This window comes from Chinchilla lanigera, unplaced genomic scaffold (assembly GCF_000276665.1).
Source record: "Chinchilla lanigera isolate Chin_1 unplaced genomic scaffold, ChiLan1.0 scaffold00143, whole genome shotgun sequence".
In the NCBI taxonomy this organism is placed as follows: Eukaryota; Metazoa; Chordata; class Mammalia; order Rodentia; family Chinchillidae; genus Chinchilla; species Chinchilla lanigera.
Window position 1 is genome coordinate 2,686,236 of NW_004955544.1, and position 19,503 is coordinate 2,705,738.

General features: G+C 38.7%; 1 protein-coding gene and 1 long non-coding RNA gene across 5 annotated transcripts in view; one reads left to right on the forward strand and one right to left on the reverse strand.

The window, feature by feature from the left end:
* Mid1 (midline 1) overlaps nt 1-19,503 on the forward strand; it is a 338,517-nt gene that overhangs the window by 306,470 nt on the left and 12,544 nt on the right. For all 4 annotated transcript variants that reach the window (XM_005411393.2, XM_005411391.2, XM_005411397.2 and 1 more), the window contains exons 6-8: nt 2,607-2,734; nt 7,750-7,893; nt 17,247-17,408. In XM_005411393.2, coding sequence (XP_005411450.1) covers nt 2,607-2,734; nt 7,750-7,893; nt 17,247-17,408 — 434 coding nt within the window. The remainder of the gene's footprint in view (nt 1-2,606; nt 2,735-7,749; nt 7,894-17,246; nt 17,409-19,503) is intronic.
* LOC106147333 overlaps nt 159-19,503 on the reverse strand; it is a 91,693-nt gene continuing 72,348 nt past the window's right edge. The window contains exons 2-3 of the long non-coding RNA XR_001232177.1: nt 9,869-9,960; nt 159-424 (exon numbers count right to left, since the gene is read on the reverse strand). This is a non-coding gene — a long non-coding RNA (uncharacterized LOC106147333). The remainder of the gene's footprint in view (nt 425-9,868; nt 9,961-19,503) is intronic.

A 19,503-nucleotide genomic window follows, 5' to 3' on the forward strand; every position in this document is an offset into this window, starting at 1 on the left:
AATGATAAGTATCTTTCCTTCCATCAAGAAAAGACTGTGTAGGTGTTAAAAGCTGCAGTAATCTCCAAAGCTTCTTGCTGTCAGTCTTTGCCTCCCAGGCTGGGTACCTCCGTCCTTTTGGTTCCCACACAGCACTCCTACCGTCAAGAAGGCAGGCACTTTTAACACGTCCCTCAATGAAAGTCCACTTTATTGAATTCTTTATTGTCCATAGAATTACAAGAAAGTTGGAACAAAATCTATTCTGGATGAGCCTGAACAAAGCAGCTACTACTGCCGTTGGGCAAGAGAAACACTAGAGCCAGATTACCTCTGGACAGGGCAGTCTGACCTGTTGGGCACACAGTCTGTGCTGCGTGTGAGCAGAAGAGCCATGCAATCATAAATTGGGTGCTTGTTTCCACACAGCCTGGTGCGGTCCTTCCTGTTGGGTGTAATGAAAGAGAAGTAAGTAGGGTCGTCACTTTGAAATGTGTTTTGAGGAGCGCAAATGACACTGTAGCATTTCTCTGACCTTCTCTGCAAAGGTGCAAATATTTGGGGCTCTTTTAGTGTTTGGCATACTTTAAGGGCATCCTAAACATATTCGCTGAAAATTCAATTTGAACTACCAAGCATGCTCATATCCAGTATTCTAAATTAGCAGTTATTAGTATCAACAATTAGCCCAATTCCTTTGAGTGCAATTAGCCAGTAAAATCACACAGCTCTGCTATGCACTGCTTCTCGGTGAATCAGTGCAGAAGTGAAGTTAGATTCCTTATCCTCCTATGGACAGTGAAACCCTTCTTTTCAGAGTTCATATCTGTTAAGTTTCATGTGTGGATCCTAATACTATTCCCATTAGGTCATTATTGGTAATCAATCTACCTCCTTCCCTCCCTATATAACAATGAAAATTTTCCAGGAATACAAATTCCTATGTCCTTATAGTTATGAGGATTTTGAACATTTCAAAGGTAATTTCTTACTGAGGTTAAATTCACATAAAATAAAATAACCAACTGAAAGTGTACAATTCTGCCTATTACGGATATTTGATACTAGTGAACCACACAATATATGGTCTTTTGTGCTTAATTAGTTTTAGCACTGTGTTCACCGATTCAATAGTATAGCATGTGTCAGAATTCATTCCTTTTCATGGTTGAATAATAATCCACTCCATGGGTATATCCACAAGTATAATTTTTTTTTTCCAATACATGACCTTGCGCTTGCCAGGCAGGCACTGTGCCGCTGAGCTAAATCCTCAGCCCCCCACAGATATAATTTTTATAGTCAAAATATAGTGTCTTTCTAAAAATCCAAAGTTTTAAGACCCACTAAACAATTTAAACATGAATATAACCCTTGGAGTAACTGGACTGAAAATGTCCTGTTTTGAGTGGAAGTGTGTCAACGTGAAATTCTCCTACTGGCCTTGTACAAGTGAACATCAATGGTGCTTTTTCAAAAATAAGTAACTAGATTTAGACCTGAATTATTTCAAAGTTGTTTCTTTCCACAAAACATCCCAGTGCCCTCAACTTGGAGGAACTTGATAGCAAAGTACCAAACTCAGCAAGATTACAAGTAGTCTGATATGCTCAGGAGTAGTAAGAAACTCACTTGCATCTTTGAATCAGTCAAACTGTTCTGCTGTTAATAACTTTACAAGTCAATTTAAGAGCACCAAGAAGGAGACTGGTCTGTTCCAATTCCTTGCTTCCTGGTGTGTACATGAGAGCAGTTGCTAGCAAGCTTGACACACAGAGGACACCATGCAGTCACTGGGGAAATCTGCACAAAAGCTCATGAATATTTTCTATGGCATCTGCTGGGAATATGGTGCAAAAAAAATGAATACAAGGAGAATGAAAACAAGCCAGACAAAAACTCTTTTCTTAAGTTTATTTTAGAGGGAGGCTAGTAATTGATTAAACTAATCCGATATCTGGAAACATTCTTTTTTAATCTTCACTTTGCCTTTTATGCAGTTGGAAATTTGGGAGACTCCCCTTTGAAGTGGAGCAGGGGCAATTCTTCAGGAACAAACAGTTTTCCAGACAGATGTGTGAAGAAATGCCTGGAGCTATGCGCTTCTTGCTGGGGTTAGATGTGATGGGGCCAGGCTGTTAAATACACAACAGCATGAAATATGAATATTCTTTCGCCTCCACGGGGAATTCTTTTTCCGATAGTAAAAAGGAAAGGGGAAGCCATTCTGTTGCTTTTCCAAGTTCCTCTGCATCTTTAAGCACGCATTCGCTTGCTTTCTATTCCTGTGCCCTGCTGTCTGGAGAGTCTCCCTAAAGCTGTCTGTAAAAGCAAGAACACTTGCTTTTTCAATGATAGTCCTTTTCCTTTTATGTTTCTTCATTCCCACACAATGATGCTGAAATCCATCTTTTTTTTTTTTTTTTTTTTTTTTAATCTTTTTGAGACAGGGTCTCACTATGCAGTTCAGGCTGGCCTTGAGCTGACTTTGTAGCCCAGGCTGGTCTCGAACCCACAACGATCCTCCTGCCCCAGCCTCCTGAGTGCTGGGATTACAGGCATGCACCACCACACCTGGATGAAATCCATCTTGACATCTCTAAAAAGTTGTTTTGTTTCAATTACAGAGTCTCCATGGCAACTGCATCCTCTCAGGTCCTAATTCCTGAAATCAACCTCAACGACACATTTGACACATTTGCCTTAGATTTTTCCCGAGAGAAGAAACTGCTAGAATGTCTGGATTATCTTACAGGTATTGTCCTTTATATTCTGTTTAATATTGTGTACGTCCAGTGATAGAAACACTTTGCCACCAGATCAGTGTATTTTTTTAAAAACCAGAGGTGCATGCTTTTGGTTTAGGAATGCTCTCTAAAATTCCCGTAAACAGTTTCTGTGAACTTTTGATTTTAACCAAGACTAAATTTGAGACAGGAGAAAAAAAAAAGAAGAGAATCACAATCATTAAGAGAGTACTTATGACCATTTTCTTTCCTGTCAGTGTAGGGTGCTAAATATGATAGGTCTGCTGGCCTTCGAAGGGATGCATAACGTTTTGGGTGTATTTTTCATTTTGAATTAGTAAGGCACCTGACTCTTACAGTACTTTAGCAGAGAAAACTGGCAGCTAACTAAGTGGGTATCCACCTTGCTCCAGCTTTTTGTATTTGCGATCTTACTTTAATCTTCATGATTCTGAATCCTGATTTGGGCAGTGGTGGAGACCAGCCATCTTGCGGAGGGTCAAACAGCAAGGGAGTGGGTGAATTAGACTTTGGCTCAGGTCTACACAGACTCCAATTCAGAATTTCATCCCGGAAAATATCCCAAAACTCACATTGGGATTCCTGGTGCCATGTTTGAGCCCTATGCTTTTCGTTGCCCTGCCCTGTTTTGGTCAGTGCTAGAAAACACCAAGGTAGGAAAAAGAACCAGTCTACTCCTATTCCTAGTAATACATCTAAACTTTTCTTTGCTGTCAGCCTCTAAAGGAGAAACTGAGAATGCTGGCTGGTGGAAAGAATGGGGACTATGGAGACAACCTTATTTGTATTAGTCAAAGCCACCGGGACGGTGACTCAGGAAAGCACAGCATACACAGTGAAGCCAGATGTGCACTGTAGTGAGAACACATAGCCTCCCAGAAGCAATTTCTCTAGCTGAGCGAGGTGTCAGCCTCTCAACTCCCATCCTGTGCTGTACATCTGTGGGCGAGTGGTCAGGAAAGATAGAGCATGAGATGGGAACACTGTATGACATTTGTTTTTACAGTCTGTGGATAGAAAGCAAGGAGTGCTATCTTCAAAGAGCAGTAGACCAGGAAAACAGGGTTTTTCCCTTGTGAAGACACAGGTGCTGCTTTTAGCCTTCCTTCATTTGCAAGGAAAGTGAGCCATTCTGTAAATTTCTTATCAAAAGCAATTTTCCCTTCCAAACATACAGCTCTTATTAAGGAAGAAAAAATTGATTTATAAAACATTTACAGTAAGGTTTCAAACTTGGTATCAAATATTTACGAATACAGTGCCTTCCTTTTTTTGTGCATTTAATGCTGATGTTTGTTTATGTTTTGTTTTGTGAACAAGATCTAACTATGTAATTCAGGCTGCCCTTGAACTCACTGTATAGCCCAGGCTGGCCTCCAACTCATGGTGATCCTCCTGCCTCAGCCTGTCAAGTGCTGAGATTATATGCATGCACCACCATGCCTGCTTCTGAGAGCTAGTTTAACTAATACTATCTAATAATATTAGATAGTAATAGTATGTAATACTATTAGGATTAGATACTAGATAGTAATATTATTACTAGATAGTAATATTAGATAGCATTAGTATTAGTATTTAATAGAACATTCTTCAATGATAGAAATGTTCTGTATCTACACTACTCAAAATATTACCCACTGGGCACAGGGACCAATTGAAAATTTGGCATGTGGCTAGTGAATTTTTACTTTTATTTAACGTTAATTAAATGTAATGAAAATTTAAACAGCCCCATGTAGGTCATAACTATGCATTGAACAGTGCACTTCTAGACTTTCTCTGAACTGTTTTTTCATCATGGCATTCTGTTTAAAATTTCTCCATTTTTCTTGCATCATTTGGAAATGAGTTTGGTTGCAAGCAACAGAAAATCCAACTGACAGTGCCTGAATGAAGAGTGTTCGTATTGCAGAAACAGATCAGAGGCATGCTGTCCAGGGCTGGGCAGTGGTTTGAAGATGACCTCAGACACCAGGTTCTTTCTCTTTTCCTGCTGTGCCATCTTTATTGTTTTGCCCTTTTGCTACACGATCACAACGTGACTACCTCCCAGCATTATGCTCAACTTCTAGGCAAAAAACAGGGGCAGAAGACAAATAGTGAGTCTCTTCATCAGAAAAACAAAATCTTTCTTAAAAACCCCACCTAGAGAACTTATATTTCTGTCTCCTGGGCCGGGTCCATGTCATGATCCCCTTCCCGAGGTCAGAGAGGACTGGAAAATTAAATATTTGCCGGGCCACAAGAGTAGGCTACCCAAAATCGATGTCTCGTTGGCAAGAATGTATCTTCCAATTTCCCTCTAATTGCTAATAGTATTCCAACAATATGTGAACATTTTCATTTCCACAGAAATGTAAGAGTATTCATTAATAGGGAAATTATGAAACTAATGTGCTCTGACTATATGACTATGCAATATATCATGCCAATGGCTCTTTATCCCAAACTAAAGGCCATATGTGCTACCTGCTATTATGCCTTCTGAGCTGTCAACCCCAGATACAATTTCAGTCTATTTCTAGACATAACATCAATCCTGGCCATAACAAATGATGCATGGTCGACACTGCCAAGTCCAAATAGTTTATCAGACATTTGTAAGCAGGAAATGGAGTGTTTGTGGAGTATTAGCCCACCGTTCCTTGGGTAGTGCTTGTGATGAAGGCAAGAAAATAACAGTTCTGGTACCGATGCCATGAGTATTGAAATTGGCAGCATGCTGCTGTTCTCATTTACAGTAAATTAGGTATTGACTTTTCAAGACGAACCCATTGGGTTTACAATCAAAGCAGAGTTAGCCTGCCGGGCTGTGAAAACAAGATTTTTTTCCCTATGACATGATTCTAAGTGGTATGTCAAGTTAATAACCCGTAGAAGTGACATTTTCTTCCTGATTATGCCTACTGCCATGTGTCTTGCCTATTTTAGACTCACATTTTCCTTACAGTTAATCATATAATTGCAATGCAGAAGGAACAAAATCTTTCTACAATGGCCAATGGTGAAATAATTCAAGGCCCTATTTAAGATATGAAAGAAGTATTTTTTCACTGATCTGTGCAGGGGTAATCCCACACTAACAGGGACCACACAGATAATAATAAGCACATTTTACAATGCAGCTGGGCCTCCATGGAATGCATCTCCTGATTGGTGTCGCTGATTCATGCACATCCAAGTCACACCATATGATCCTAAATTTCGCATGTATATACTTCAGCAGACAGATGTACAAATACATATTTCAGAAAGAATGCTTTAAGGTTTGCATAGTGCCCTTCTTTTGCAGACCCCTTCCCAATGTGGGTACTCACTAACATTTATGGAATTCAGCAGTGAGTAGGCAAAGCTGAGCTCACTGACTTAAAACACCAGATTTGGTTTTCATGGTATCTTGGTTATATTTTCAGATAGCAAAGTGAAGACTACTAAAACAGCTTTAAATTTACCATTTCCAAAAACTTGTCCCCCTCTTTGGGTTTCTTTAGGATTCATTAATTCCAGTTAGAATTTAGAGCAAGAAAGAACTCTGCAGTAGCTTAAGTGAAGGTTGATCCCCATCTGTGGAATGCGTACATGTTTCTCCCTTTGAAGTTAGTTTCTGGTGTACAGAAGACTGGAAAGCAAAGGTCTGGATCAATTCTCTAGACCAGAGGTCGGCAAACTTTGACAGTAAAGGGCCAGATGTTAGATGTGTTAGGCTTTGTAGGCCATATGGTGGCAACTATTCAACTTTGCTGTTCTGCTAAAGCATCCACAGACAATACATGACTGAATGAGCCTGGCTATGTTCCAATAAAACTTTATTTACAAAAACAGGCAGAAGGCCAAATTTGGCCCACAGCCATAGTTTGCCAACCCCTGGTCTAAAATATTTTTGCCAGTGCAAAACATTCATTACCTAGGCTTCTTTCTTGTTCACGTACTCTCCTCATAAAACCAGTTGCTGAAATCAATCAAGTGGAAGTCATTTAAAAATTATTGTTTTGGTATGATGTAAAATTGTCCTCTCCAAAATGCATTAAGGAAAGAAAAGTTATAAAGTTAATAAAATGCCAAGGAATTATATTTTCCTTGTGGAAGAAAATTATATTTCTTAGATATTATTGATCGTCAGTCATGGTCATAATTTAAAATATCACCTATAATTTGAGAATTAAGAATAAATTGGTGCTACACTAATAAATTTTTAACAGTTATCAAAATGTCTAATTAAAGAAAATTTGCAAATGCTTATCTAATTTGCTATAGGATAACAAATATCGGCATTTCTCTGATTGGATACTTACACATAAAAATATCTGGTACCATGTACACTAAGAGTGGGCCAACTGGGTCACAGGCTAAATTCAGCCCTCTGCGGAATACAGGTGTTTTGAAACCTAGGTTATACCTATGTATGTAAAAGTCATCCACAGGTACTTTAATGTCACAGTGGCAGAGTTGAGTAGTTGCAACAGCAGCTATCTGACCTACAAAGTGATATTGCTTGTCCTGCACTAGTAAAAATAGTTTGTTAAAATATTTACCATCCACCCCTTTGCTGTAAAGGTTTGCCTACACTCTGAAGGGAATGACACTATAAAAGTTCATCTTGTTTCCTTTTTCCATGTCTTTTTTATTAGTACATATTGATTATACAGAGTCCTGGGATTCATTTGGCAGTTTTGTACATGCACATAACATACTTTGATTATTTTTACCCCCCCAAAAAATTTTGCGTCCTGCAGGAGAAAGTGTTGTTTACTTAATCTCTTAAACACATCCACATAAAAACTGAGATAATTTTACACAGGCTGGGTCTGGCCATACTCCTTGTTAGAAATAAAACCAACAACCAACCATCTCAAATTTTCTGGTTTGAGGTTACCATCTCTCGGACAGTAGCCCTGATGGATCTATTTGGAAAACTTTTCTTCAGCAGTGAAATATCTTCTTGGAAACAGTGTCCAGCAGTGTGTTCTCCTCCACTGATGAGCCTTCTTTGCCCTCACAGCTCCAAATCCTCCCACAATTAGAGAAGAGCTCTGCACAGCTTCATATGACACCATCACTGTCCACTGGACTTCAGATGATGAATTCAGTGTTGTCTCCTATGAGCTCCAGTACACCATTTTCACTGGACAAGCCAATGTTGTTAGTGAGTATCTCATAGCCTACTTACTTCTCTACTTATTTCTGTAGCTGTTTTAAGATAAATCACGTTTTTCAATCTAAACATCAAAGGAAGACAAGGAAGGAAAGAGTACATAATGTTTAATGGCTTTGTCTTTCCCGACCAAGAAAGTAATAACACTTGTACTATGCTACTAAAGTTGTTGGTTAAATGCTGATGAAAACTAGTCACCTCTTGTAAACCACATGGATAAATTTCACAAATCAATTATTAAAGGAAAGAAGCAGGACATAAAAGAATATGTAGTGTGAATTGATTTATCCATTCATAATGTAAAAATTAAAATAAACTGTTTTGCTTTAAAATGTACCCTAACTGTGATGGTTAACTTTTGAATGAGAGGGAGAATGGCACCCCCTGGGAAGAAATATTTGGACATTCGTGGGATACCAGCAATTTCTGAGTGGCCATTATCTGCTTTAGTCATTACTTTATACATTTAGTTTCGCTTTTCTGAGTGTTATTTTACAATTTTCAGAAAAAATAAGGATTGAGTCAAATGAGTATACAAAGAATGCTAAATGCCTGGTCTCATTCATGAGTAATCTGGGGTCATCACTGTAGATGTTAGTAGCTGGCCCCATGTGGGAAGAATTTCTAGCCCTACCTGTGAGACCATCTCTCACTGAGGAGTATTTGATGTTCGGCATCCAGGACAACTTGGTGGTCTCAAATAACAGTAGATGGCCGAGAAATGATAGCAGAGATAGCACTCCTCCCCACCCCACAGTTACTCCAATCAAGCTGATCAAAGAGCAAAGAACCAGAAGAAATGGTTTTTCCGGAGAACAAATCTCAAACTTCTTTAGTGAAGGGAAGTAGAATATGTCAAAGTAGACTAGAATAGAACAGACAGACTAGCAGTCACTTTTCAACAAAAAGTTTTGAATAAATTCGTATCAACTTAATGTGCTTTTATTATATAAACCTTTTCTCTGTTCATTACATTGTTCTTTGGTGGCACAAATACTTCTGCACACATGATGCTTAAAATAGAAATTTAATTTATGATTAATTAAAAGAATGATGAAGAAAGACACCAATTTCTAAGCAGCTAAAGTATATATGACTGATACAAACTAGTGACTCCTCCGACCTCCCGTGTAGCCACTTTTCTCAGCTTCCTTTCTGTGGCCATCTCACCTTCCTCCCCCTAACTGATCTACCTTAGAAGTTTTAATTGAAATCTTACCACTTTCCAAGGGTGTGAAATTTTTGAGTGGAATGAGGAATGTCATGAAATGTCATGTCAAGAACAGCTTTGGCCAGCTGCCAAGTAGGTAGCAAGTAGAGAGAGGACAGAAGTGATAGGTGGAGCAAGAAGGTCTTGGAGAAAATTATGCCTGAACTGTCTTGAAAGGAAGTGGCTGTCTACCAGCTGTCTACCAGCTGTCTACCAGTGAGATACCTACCAGCGAGGTATTGTAAACATCTGGGTCTTCAGAAGCAAGCCTGTAGAGACATAAACTGGCAGGGCATTCTGGGAGATCTTACAGATTCACCCTCAATGGGGAAGTCAGTGAGGAAGGGAAGACAGAAAAACCAAAAGAGAAGTAGAGCCAGAACTCAAATCCATATCAATCTGGCTCCAAAAAACATGTGTCCTCAGCCATTAGTCAGTTAATTTTAACATGGAGGCAACAGACAGGTCACAGAGGGTCACCAGGGCACACCATTTTACCCTGTGAACTTAGTAGTCATTCAGGGCAATAGTGTATGCAATTTGAAGGTGACTCAGAAGCAGAGTGGAGAACAGAGTGGAAAAGAGCAAGACTAGCAGCAGGGACAGCAACTAGGACATTCATAGTAATTCACTGAGACAAAAATAGCCAGGACTCATAAATAGCACTCAGAGCAAAAATGAAAAGGAGATGGCACTTCCAGAAAGACTTCTGTACTGCTGGCCCATCGCCCCTGGTAACATTATTTCTGTACTTACATATTTCAAGTGCTCTTTGAGGCAAGTTCTATGGCAATGCTTTGACATCATTTCTTTCCTTCCAGGATTCCTCTTCTCTAGTTCCACAAGCCCTGCAACAAATCATGTAGAAACGAAAATTCCCTAAAATCTTTTCTGTGTATTCCATACTACACACTGTTCTTCACTTTGTTTTATTTTCTTTTACTCAATATCACGTCTGAGAGATCATTATATTTCAGCACAAATAAAGAATGTTTCATTTCCTCTTGAGGCAGCATTAGTATCCTACTGTAAAGCTGTACCCTAATTTATTTATCCCAAGTTCTGTTGATGAATATTTAGCTTGTTTCTAATCTTTAGCCCTTATTCATTGCCTCAATGAATACCATTGAGTTTTGTCCTTTTACAGACAGGGAATTATATCTATAGTATAATCTCTTGAGGTACACTTGCTAGGAAAAGATTATTTGCACTTTAATTTTGGTTGACAACGTCACATTGCCCTTCAGAGGTGACATATATTTTTAAATGCATTTTCTCAGCTGTACGAGTTTATGTTTCACTGATCTTGGACATATATACTGTAAAATTAGCATGAGAAACCTGATTTGAAGCAAAGTGTACATATAACATCTACATGATTACATAAAAATTTGAGACCTAACTTAACTAGAACAGGAATCATAGCACACTGACCTGCATACTAGTATATGCTATAATATGGAGGAGAAAACACAACAACGTGAAGGAACAATAATTCATGTCTTTTTGTCTTCATTTAACGAATTACTTTCTCAGTATTGTGTGGCAAATATTGCTAGTATATTGGGTAAACTAAACCAGAGGTTATATCAAATGCAAAGAGGATGAAATTCACAAGATGGTGACAAAAGACAGACTATTGATGACTGTGCATATTATGACCCCCCAAAAGAAAACATTTGGACTCATTTTATGCCAGATGGGTGGTTCTTTGCCCATATGAGTAATATTAAGTTTCTTTCAAATTATTTTTGCTTGATTTGGGAAAGATTATACCTATTTTCTATTGCTGTAAAATTATTTTCTCAAAATGTAGCATTTTAATGTAGTATCAATTATTATTTCACTTTCCATGGGTCAAAGGTCTGGTATGGCTGAGCTGGATCCTCTTCTTAGGGTTTCACATGGCTGAAATCAAGGTATCGGCTGAGTCTTGTTTTCATCTCAAAACAAGGCTAAGGAAGAACCACTTCCTAGCTTCCACAGTTTGTTGCCAGTATTTGTTTTAGTATCGTTGTAGAATTTATGGCAACTTGCTTCTTTAAAGCCAGCAAGGGAGAAAGTCTGCTACTTCAAGCCTCTCAGCCCAAATTAACCATTAAAGGACATACTTGATTGGGTTAGACCAATTCAGAGCAATCTCCCTGTTGATTAACTCAAAGTCAAATGACCTTTATATTATCTGCAAATTCCCTTCACCTTTGCCAAATAATGTACTATAGTCACAAGACTTAAAAAGGTGATAGACTTTGTTCCTTTCCCATATTCTGGTTCATTTGAAATAGATCACAGCTGCATGCCTATGCTCAAGAAGAAAGGATCACACAATGTTATGAATACCAGGTAGTACAAATCCTGAGGTTCTTAGATAATTGTTGTGATGATTAAGCTTAATTGTCAACTTCGTTGGCTTTGGAGATTCCTAGAAGATTAGTAAAACATACGGTTTGCTATGTCTGGTTGGGTCATGGATACATGACCTTGGAGTCTATATCTAGTCCCTGGCTCCTTCCTCTCCTTGCTGCTCCTCTACTCTGCTTCCTAGCTACCATGAAGTGAGCAGCTGTGCTCCACCACACCCTTGCACCATTATGTTTCTGCTTTAGAACCAGCAAACCATGGACTGACTCCTTTAAGATCATAAGCTTAATAAACTTCTCTGCTTTTAAGTTTTAGGTGTCAGACATTTTGTCTAGCAAGGGAAAAACAATTGTTTCATCTAAAATTTTTTGAGTCAGATTATCATGGACATTGGAGAAGCATATTTCCTCAGCCTGGACAGACAGGCCTTTTATCATTTGGTTTTTAAGCCCGGCCAGCTCAGTCAGTGGAGCGTGAGACTCTTATTGGTTTTTAAGGAATAGCCAACAGCCACAGGGCCTAAATACAAAATAACAGTAAGCACTTCTTGTTCAAGTCCCTGGAGTCAGCTGGTGGTCAACTGGAAGGTGCTACTGATCTAGGCTTTGTCTCATGGCAGGTTACTAACTGGGGTGGCTTGACTGCTGCGTGTGTCTCTCATTTCCTTGTGTTCTCCTAGTGGTTGCAGAGGTGCAGGGGTAAGGGCAGAACAGATTGCACATGTGCATTTTAAGTCCCTGTCTCATGAGTGAGTTTTGAGTGAGAATGAGAGGGCCTCCAAAGTTATGTAGCAAACAGCACCAATACTGTGAGTAGTAAGGAACTGGGGCCAGAAGGAACTGTAAAGCCCTATTTGGTATCAGTACTTCATCCCCCAAATGAAAGAAAAATATTTATCTCCTCAAAGATAGGGGTTTGCAGCTGTTAAACTAGGCCTGCCTTGACTTCCATGCCACTAACGTGGAAAATAATACCAAACCATGATCCAGAAATGAATGGATGACTACAAAAGGCCATGCCTAAATAATTTCAATAAGAACAAAACTATTGAGCATGATGAATTCAGAACTTTACGCTGGGTAATTCCAGGTAAGGTATTTTGCTCCTGGAAATCAGTTACCACAAGAAAATAAATGCAAATGGAATATTGAAGACGATAGATCTGCCTTATTTAATGCATAGTTGTCCAAAGCGGCTGGAAAACCATGAAACTGTTAGTGCTTGTCCAACCAGGACAGTCTTATAGGGTTATTCATCTCTTTATGCCCAGGATAGTGAAGGCCTGATTCCTACAGAATCAGTTTACAACAAGGAAAGAGTACATTTAGATAAAAAGTTAAATGAAATGCATCATTTTCACATCTTTTGCACTTATAGCTACTGAAGGAAATTTAAATTTGAATCTCAACTTTGCATCTCACCAGCTCTGTATTCATTAGCAAATTAATCTCCTCCTGATCTCTTTGCTCATCTATAAGAAGTGCCAATGGTTTTAACTTCACATGATTAAGATAGAAAGTAAAGGCTTTAGCTTTATGTTTGCCACAGCGGCAACATATAAATATTCACAGTTATTATAACTACAAAACATACACTGCACTAACCAAGCCATCAATGCATTTTAAAAGGATAATATTTTATGTCATATGATAAGGACCAGTTGTGCAGTTTGCCAAGATTATGTAGATGATAGCTTTTCACAAACTCTCCATGTCAAAGGCCTTCCTTGAATGTTGCTTGTCCATCCATTTTTTCATTTGGAGGAGTATCCTTTACAGACACTGTATTGAATATCAATCTAACTATAAAACTCTACTGAAAATGGGAAGATATATTATGTTCAAAACCTGCCTTGGCTTCTTATACTACACTACACTAGGAGATATTTTTATTGTCTCTAGGTCATGGTTCCTTCACTTGTAATAGTAAATTGGAATTAATTGCCTTCCACTGGGTTTAGTGAAGAGAATTAGATAGTATCTATGAAGCTTTTTCAATCCTATGAAGGCTCCCACTAATGAAATATGCACATTTACCTGCAAAATTAATGGCATTAGCTTTTTTTGTATTTTTCATTTTATTGGTAGACTTTTAATTGCAGATGTTAATATCTGGGTTTATTAATACTTAGATATACATTTTAATTTTACAATATTTTCATCCACATTTTGCCCAGAACTACTTTTAATACCTTATTTAAAAATCTTATGTGGGAGCCTTTTCCCAGCAGGCTACTTTTGTTATTAGAACAAAACAAAAGCCACATTTCTTCAAGCCATCATGGCAAAGAAGTTCTATGTATTTATTTTAGTCATTCTGAACTATTCATGAAAGTTATTAAACACATACTATTTTTGTAGAGAAGACGGAAAAGGATGTTACTTCTGTGTGATCTGTTTGAAGAGACAAAGGATGCTAGAAGCCAGTGTACAGCCTTCCAAAGAGTGCACACATTGTATGATGTTTTGGATATGTTTTGCTGCAAAGTTATAGTCGCCATACAAGGTTCAGAATTCCCAAATGTAATTAAAATCTTATAATGAGATGAATTATGCCGGGAAGTGCTTCTGACCCATTGTGAGTGAAAAAAATGTACAAAATCAAAAATCTCAATTAGGCTTCATTATGGACTAATTATCTTCCAAGTCCTGTTGTTTTAATACTTCAAGCTGAGTTGGAGGAGGTGAACATTGGAATACCCTCAAAAATGATTGAAAATGAGTTTAAAACCAAGTGAAATTTTAGTCAGGATGGCTGTGGGGTGTTTCATAAAAAGATGCATAAAACCTGGTCACCCATCCTAACGCAATGGGGTGTCAATGCAGAGAATCCTCACTTGAGCAAACTCAGCCCTCAGCACCATATGTAAGAAGTTAGGTGGTACTGGCTTAAGACCAACACTAGCCCTCCAAGTCACCTCACTTAACTCCATCCCTAGAAGAAAATTGTCAATGTTATTTTCTTGGCATTTTTAATCAATCTCTGCATTATTGTCTTGGCCATAATAATAATACAAAGGTAAGCCCAAATAGTCATTATTGTTAGTATTCCTGAAAGTAGCTCACCTCAGTGTAAATCTATCCAATAAAAATTGAGTACTCCATAAACATTTTGTTCTTTTAAAATTCAAGGAAAAATGAGTGACCTCTTCAAAATAATCAGGAGAGTCAGAGTCCTTTTTTTATTTGTTTGGAAAAGTTTTCTAAGACATTAAATCTTTGTTGAGTTAAGATTTTTGGATTGAAGGCCAAGTTACAGTGTGCAGCGATTTCAGACATCTGCTTTATGATGTTGCTGAAAGCATTCCTCCACCACATTAAACCCAGCTTTTGAGTTGTACAGTGATTTAGAGTTTATTGAAACATTTTTACATTTCTTTCTTTGACCGCAGTCGTCATTTTATTGTAGCATATGCAATTAAACAGGAACAGTACAAAACCAGTGAAAATGATAGGATTCTCATTTGAATCTACTGAATGCTGTTATTGTTTTCATTCGTGCCTGACTGCTGTTGACAAAGATCTAGGAATATGAGTGGATTATTCTAGGCAATATAAAAGCTATTTTTTATTACTATTGTAATAATAGTATTAAATACCTAACATAAGTTACAGGCCTTTTAGGGCCCAGAGCTCAGAGTTCAACATGACCCATCTTTGGGTGGGTCAAAATCTAATATTTGGCTATGGCATTACCCAGGAATACAGAGTTTATTAAACTGTGTTCAAGAGAACGATAAAGCAAGACAGGATCAACAGGGATGAAGAGTAGGGAGATTCCAATGTTACTATACTATTTGTGGATATTTTGGGATCTTACACAAATGAGACATGGTAGAAAACAGGACTAAGAGCTAGGGGAAACTGAAGAAGGAAGAGAGGATGGTGTCTCTGCTTGCTTTACTAAATCTTGAAAAGCACACGCGAGTGCACGCGCACACACACCCACCCACACTCAGTCATTTAAACTCTTATGTAAGTCTCAAATTATTTCCATGATTTATGCTTATTTCTTTAAATCTGGCAGTCCTTTGGTGAAAGTGTTCACAGGTGGAAATGAAAAAGAAGTGCGTATATAAAAGTCTGTGAATTATACCTGAAAATACAATGTGCTCAATGTACAAATCATATGAGGTGAATTTTAACAGGTAACAAAATACAAAAAAGTTCTTCTCATCTATGAGAATACCAGGAATATTTAGTGTGATTCAAAGACAGACTTCAGGAAGACTGTGACTACCTTGCATTGCTATGAAAATATTTGTGGTTCAGTGTGTATATGCATTTGTGAATTTCTTTTTACAGAAAGGTTTTATTAGATTCTCAAAGGGGTGAGACCAAAAGAAGGATTAAGGGACTGCTCCTTAAGAGTCTGGTAAGATATAAATTGCAGCAAGATCAAAGGAACTAACCCTTTGACTTGCAAATCAACTAAAAAGGAAGGAGTGGGGAGGCTAGTTTGGAGCCCCTCAGGAAGTGAGGGGTCTAGCCCTCTCCCAGGGAATGTTGAAGGGAATTCAACAGAGAAAGGAAACTTCATGACAGCCCAGTCATGAGGGGGTGGAGATAAGTTCTATGGAGTGGAGATTGATGGGTGGAGAGAAGAGAGGGAGAGTTGGGCCTGATACCAAAAAGATGTTTCCAGCATCAGGCAGCTGCAAAACAAAATGGGCTTCCTTTTTCCTACATGTTCTTCCAAGCATCATAAATCCTTGGCCTGCTCTTCAGCCACATCCTGCAGAATGCAGCCAGAGCAGCGTCCTGCTTCACTCTGGAACCAGCTACCCCAGGGATGCAGATGATCCAAAACTCCCTGTTTGTGCTTTCCCAAGATCTCCTCTGGACCCTGAGTTCCCCATGGATGCTGCTGCTCCAGAATTCTCTCGTGAATGCCTCCTGAATCTACACTAACCCAGAATCACACACTACCCTGATGATCACTTTCTTATCCTCTTGCCCCTCAGTTGGAGATCGATTAGGGTTGTCTGATCTCTACTGGGCTTGCTCCTGGCTTGGCTGTTCCCTGTGTCCCCTCTGTCAGGATAGGAAGTATATCCGAGAACTGTTGTCCCTATGGCAATGGCAGAGATGCAAGGAGTCAACACAACCCCTCAAGGCTTGTAACACTTGTTCTCACAACTAGAACATTATCATTTTGGCCTAATCTTGTTGGCCAAAGCAAGGCATGTGACCAAATACAAAGCCATGTGACAAAGAAATAGATCCTACTTCCCTAAAGGGAGTAACTATAGTCCTTAGGTGGAAATACAGGACTGAGTGAAGAATTAGGAGCAAAAATGCAATCTACCATATCTATGTTAGTAAAGTTGGCTTCCAGCACATGACTCAGGTGTGCTAACCAGCTGTGAGACTCAGAACTGATGCAATCTGAAATGTAATTAATCAGTCCTATGAAAATGGGGAGAAGGTAGAGCGAGAGGAATCAGTGGTTGTTTTCATTTCATCACCCAGTATCTATTAACACACCATACACATATGTAGTGCTTAAGATCCCAGACAGAACCACCTTGACTGCTTCTATTCACATAGATCAGATTTTGCAATATAAAAATTTTAAGTGGCTTGTCCATCTCAAGCACACAGTGGGAACATATAACACAGATTGTCCTCCAACTGTAGATAGGACGCTCAGCAGTCACTGTTAGCTAAGAAAAAATGGCATCAAAGCACTACGCTTGCCAACTCTTACGGTTGAAGTAACCTAAAATTATGCAGCATTGCCCATGCTTGCACCTGTCTGGTTGGCTTTGCAGGTCTGTGTAACTCGGCTGACAGTTGGATGATCGTGCCCAATATTAAGCAGAACCACTACACAGTGCATGGTCTGCAGAGTGGCACCAAGTACATCTTCATGGTCAAGGCCATCAACCAGGCAGGCAACCGCAGCAGCGAGCCTGGGAAGTTGAAGACAAACAGTAAGTGCCATGAATTCAACAGAGCTGTCATCTTACATTTGCTTGCTTTTCAGCTGACTCTACCCCGCTTTCTTTCTTTTCTGTCTTGGGCGCTGTTGACAGCCTTAAAAGAACAAGGAAGGAGCCAGTGTGGAGTCATGGGATTCTCATCAACCACCTCTAGGTTCCAAATCTGACACTATGCCTTCAAGACCATGAGCCCATTAAGCTCTCTGCACTTCAGTCTGTTCATTTTTAAAGTAAATAATCCTAGGGGAGTTCTTGTGAGAAATAGAATATGTCTGTATAAAATCAGACACAGAATGGGGGCCCTGTAAATTGGGGATAATATTTCTTTCATAGTACAAAAGCAAATTAATAACTCTCCTCAGCAAGTTTTTATTTGACTCCATGTAGCTGTCTGGCTCTACGGTTCTTAATCAGGGGCAGTTCTCCCCTTTATCCCTCTACTCCTGCCCAGGGGACATTTAGCAATGTCTAAAAACATTTTTGGTTGTTACAACTGGAGAGAGTGCTATTGGCCAGAAATGATGGGAAGTACCCCATAATACACAGAACAGCCCCCCTTCAAAAAAATGATCTGACTTATACTTGTGTCTCATAGTACTGTCATCTCCCTGGCACTGTCTCTCCCTACATATGTTTTGCTTTATCCTCTCTTCTTTCTTTACAACTTTTTGATCTAGAAATATTATGGTATGTGGCACAGTACTTCTTTGCATAAGATCTCCGAGGAAAAAGCAAATCAGAGTGTCTTAATGTGGTGCTGTGTTTAACTACCAATCAGTCCACAGGAACAATGCAGTGCTTTTCAGGAGAAACTCTCACTTAACCATAGCCTTGATTTTCTAGTGTACTGGAGAACATGTGCTGAGTATTAGAGCGACGGGAAAGGGAAATAACGAGAGCACCACCACAAGGATTGGAAGACTGAGATTCAGCCACTTGGTACCCATGTGGCTGTGACTAGTTTCCTCATATTTTTCCATGTATTCAGAATCTCATAGCAATACTATTGTAGCTCACAAATCAAAGAATTACTGAGAAAATAATAATGCAAGAATATTTTTATATCATTGCATGCTTTAAAACTTTTCCTAGTCTATCAGGACAGTATATTTCTTTTTTAAAATTAAATTAATGGGTACATTTTAGATATACATAATGATCACAGTCATCATTGGGAATTTATACCTGTACATGATGTACCTTGATTCTATTTTTCCCATTCTCTTACCCTCTCTTCCCCCACCTTATTTACAAAAGCTTTCTTTCCATTTTTGCTTATTTTTCTTTTCCCTTCCTTCCTTTCTCCCTCTTCCCTCCCTAGTTCCCCTTCCCGTTTGAACATTTTCTTACTATTTCACAATATCTATTATATATATTTGGTCCTTATTTATACTTTTAGTTTCTCATACCAGAGAAACAATGCAATATTTACACGTGTCCGATTTATTTCACTTAAGAATGTGGTTTCAAGGTGCATCCATTTGCCTAGAAATGATTCAAGTTTATCTTTCTGTATGGGTGAGTCATACGCCATTGTATAAAACACACACTCACATCTTTATCCATTCATCGGTTGATGGGTATTTGGACTGCTTCTTTGAAATAAACATTTTATGTTGGAATAACTACAGATTCACAGAAAATCTGTAGACATTATGGAGAGTACTGCATACCCAGCATCTCCAGCATTATCTTACATAACCTAGGTGCTTTTTCCACAACTACCTGTAAGAAATTAACATTGGCACATTACTCTTACCTGAACCTGAGACTTTATTTGAATTTTAACAGTGTTATCACTAATGTTCTTTTCCTGTTTCAGCATCTAATCTAAGATCTCACATTGCATTTAATGTTTCTTAACTTTTAAAATGAGAATATTTTATGGGAACTTTTTTTTGAGACGGCCTCACTATGCAGTTCATGCTGGCCTTGAACTCACTTATGTACCCCAGGCTGGCCTCAAACTTGCAATGATTCTCCTGCCTCAACCTTTGGAGTGCTGGGATTACAGGCGTGCATCACCATGTCTGGCGAGAACATTTTTAAAATGATGAAATTTCATTTATAGGTGGTTTTAAAAAAG